Source organism: Galeopterus variegatus, unplaced genomic scaffold (genome assembly GCF_000696425.1).
Source record: "Galeopterus variegatus unplaced genomic scaffold, G_variegatus-3.0.2 Scaffold4070, whole genome shotgun sequence".
NCBI classification, from domain to species: domain Eukaryota; kingdom Metazoa; phylum Chordata; class Mammalia; order Dermoptera; family Cynocephalidae; genus Galeopterus; species Galeopterus variegatus.
Genome location: NW_007730181.1, coordinates 75994 through 77716, shown reverse-complemented (window position 1 = coordinate 77716; position 1723 = coordinate 75994). Strand labels below are relative to the sequence as shown.

General features: G+C 35.1%; 1 protein-coding gene across 1 annotated transcript in view; it reads left to right on the top strand.

Annotated features, from left to right (window-relative positions):
- The window catches only part of LOC103602249 (EGF-like and EMI domain-containing protein 1), a 129400-nt gene that overhangs the window by 107997 nt on the left and 19680 nt on the right, over positions 1–1723 (top strand). Inside the window, 1 exon segment of the mRNA XM_008586659.1 lies at positions 1292–1294. Within this exon segment, the coding sequence (XP_008584881.1) occupies positions 1292–1294 (3 nt within the window).

Here is a 1723-nt window from a genome sequence, read left to right as displayed (position 1 = left end):
AAAAGGATTGCCAGTTCATGAGCCACAATCCAAATCTGTATCAGAATTCTTTTTATATCTGATATTAATATAGCTAATGCAAGTTTTAAGATGAGTCATTTTGCAATTTTCTAATTTGTTAAAAGTTGTCCAGTTACCTTTCAGGTGATTTCTAGCTTATGCTTTTTTTGTTTGTTTTGTTTTGTTTTTTAATATAGGAGAGTTTGAATTTAGTGAGTAGAGTTAATTGACTTTGTTTATACCATTAAGAATAGTTCATGTAAATCATTGATATGATTTACTTTAAAAAGTTTACCTTAAATGTGTTATCTTTAAATTTTCATTTTTTGATCATTATTACTATTATTTTAAACTGTATTTTTTAAATAAAAGAAAAGATTAAAAGATTGGTATCTATTCCTATACCAGTCACATTGTATAAGACTTTAATGGCTCAGAGCAAATAGTGTTTCTGTGCTTAAAGAAACAAATTCTTGAATTCTGTTGAATAAATAGCCAAGCTCCCCCAGCCTTGCAGTGTAGACAAGAGCAAAGAACACACAACTATAATATCTATATATACTAAACAAGTAGAGTATATTACCATTTCCCACACTTCATCCAATTAACTGAGCCAAGAAAAAATTATGAATTTCATGTACCATCTGTTCTTAAGCAGAGTGAGCCAAGAGATGACTGTATGGCATGAATTTTCAAACTTGCGTACACACATCCAAATGGAAAAGGTATCCACAGTCTGAGGCAAAGCTTAGAAGCTCAGCTTCATACATGAAATTTTAGCATCGTGAACATATTTACCAAAGTCTGAGTTCAGACTTGGTCATAAACCAGTAAGACACATGAGATTAAGGCCTAGGGTCCTTCCATCTTGAAAATTTTACATAAACCATACACAGAATTATGCCTGGAATAAGTGTCCCATATATATTGAGTAATTCCAGAGTGAATGAACATTTTGCAAAATGGTGCACAGCCTGAGACCTTTGAATTTAAGTTTTATGTTCTTCGTCTAAACCCCACAAACAAGGTATCTGACCTCGTCTATGTAAATGAACTACAGCAAATTTGGAAATGAGTGAAAGAAAAATAATTAGCAGGGTATATTTGAGAAAGAATTTGGGGCTGTGCTTGCTTTCTAGATGGCAGTACATTGTTACTGGTTAATAAAGATCACCAAGAGAAACACAAATATGCCCATTAGTTCATAAAGTCTATCTTGTCTCTTAATGCCTAAAAGCAGTTATTGTTTAAATCTTCCCAGATGTGGATGAGTGTCTGGATGTCAATGTAGCCTGTGACCAAATATGCATAAATTCTATGGGAACGTACAACTGTATTTGTGAGGAAAGCTACAGAATTGGGAGTGACAGAAAAATTTGCATTTGTAAGTCACCGTAAAGAATTTTCTGGTATCTTTTCTAAACTTCTTCCACCCTTGCCTTGTTCTTCAGCAGCAATGGAGAGCACAGATTCTTTACCTTAACCTGCCTTCCCCTTCCTGTCTTTGCAGATGGAGATCTTTCTTTCTTTGTTTCCTTTTGTTCTCTCTGCTGCGGTTTCAACTCTGTACTTGCGGCTTCCCACCTTCATTTACAACAGACTTTTGAAATGGCCAATCTCAAAGCGTTTCACCTGCCAGTTCCCCCCTGCCTCGTCTGTCTGGTTCAGACTCTCATTTCTCTGTCAGACCTTGCCTAGGTTTTCCTTCTTTCAACCAACATGT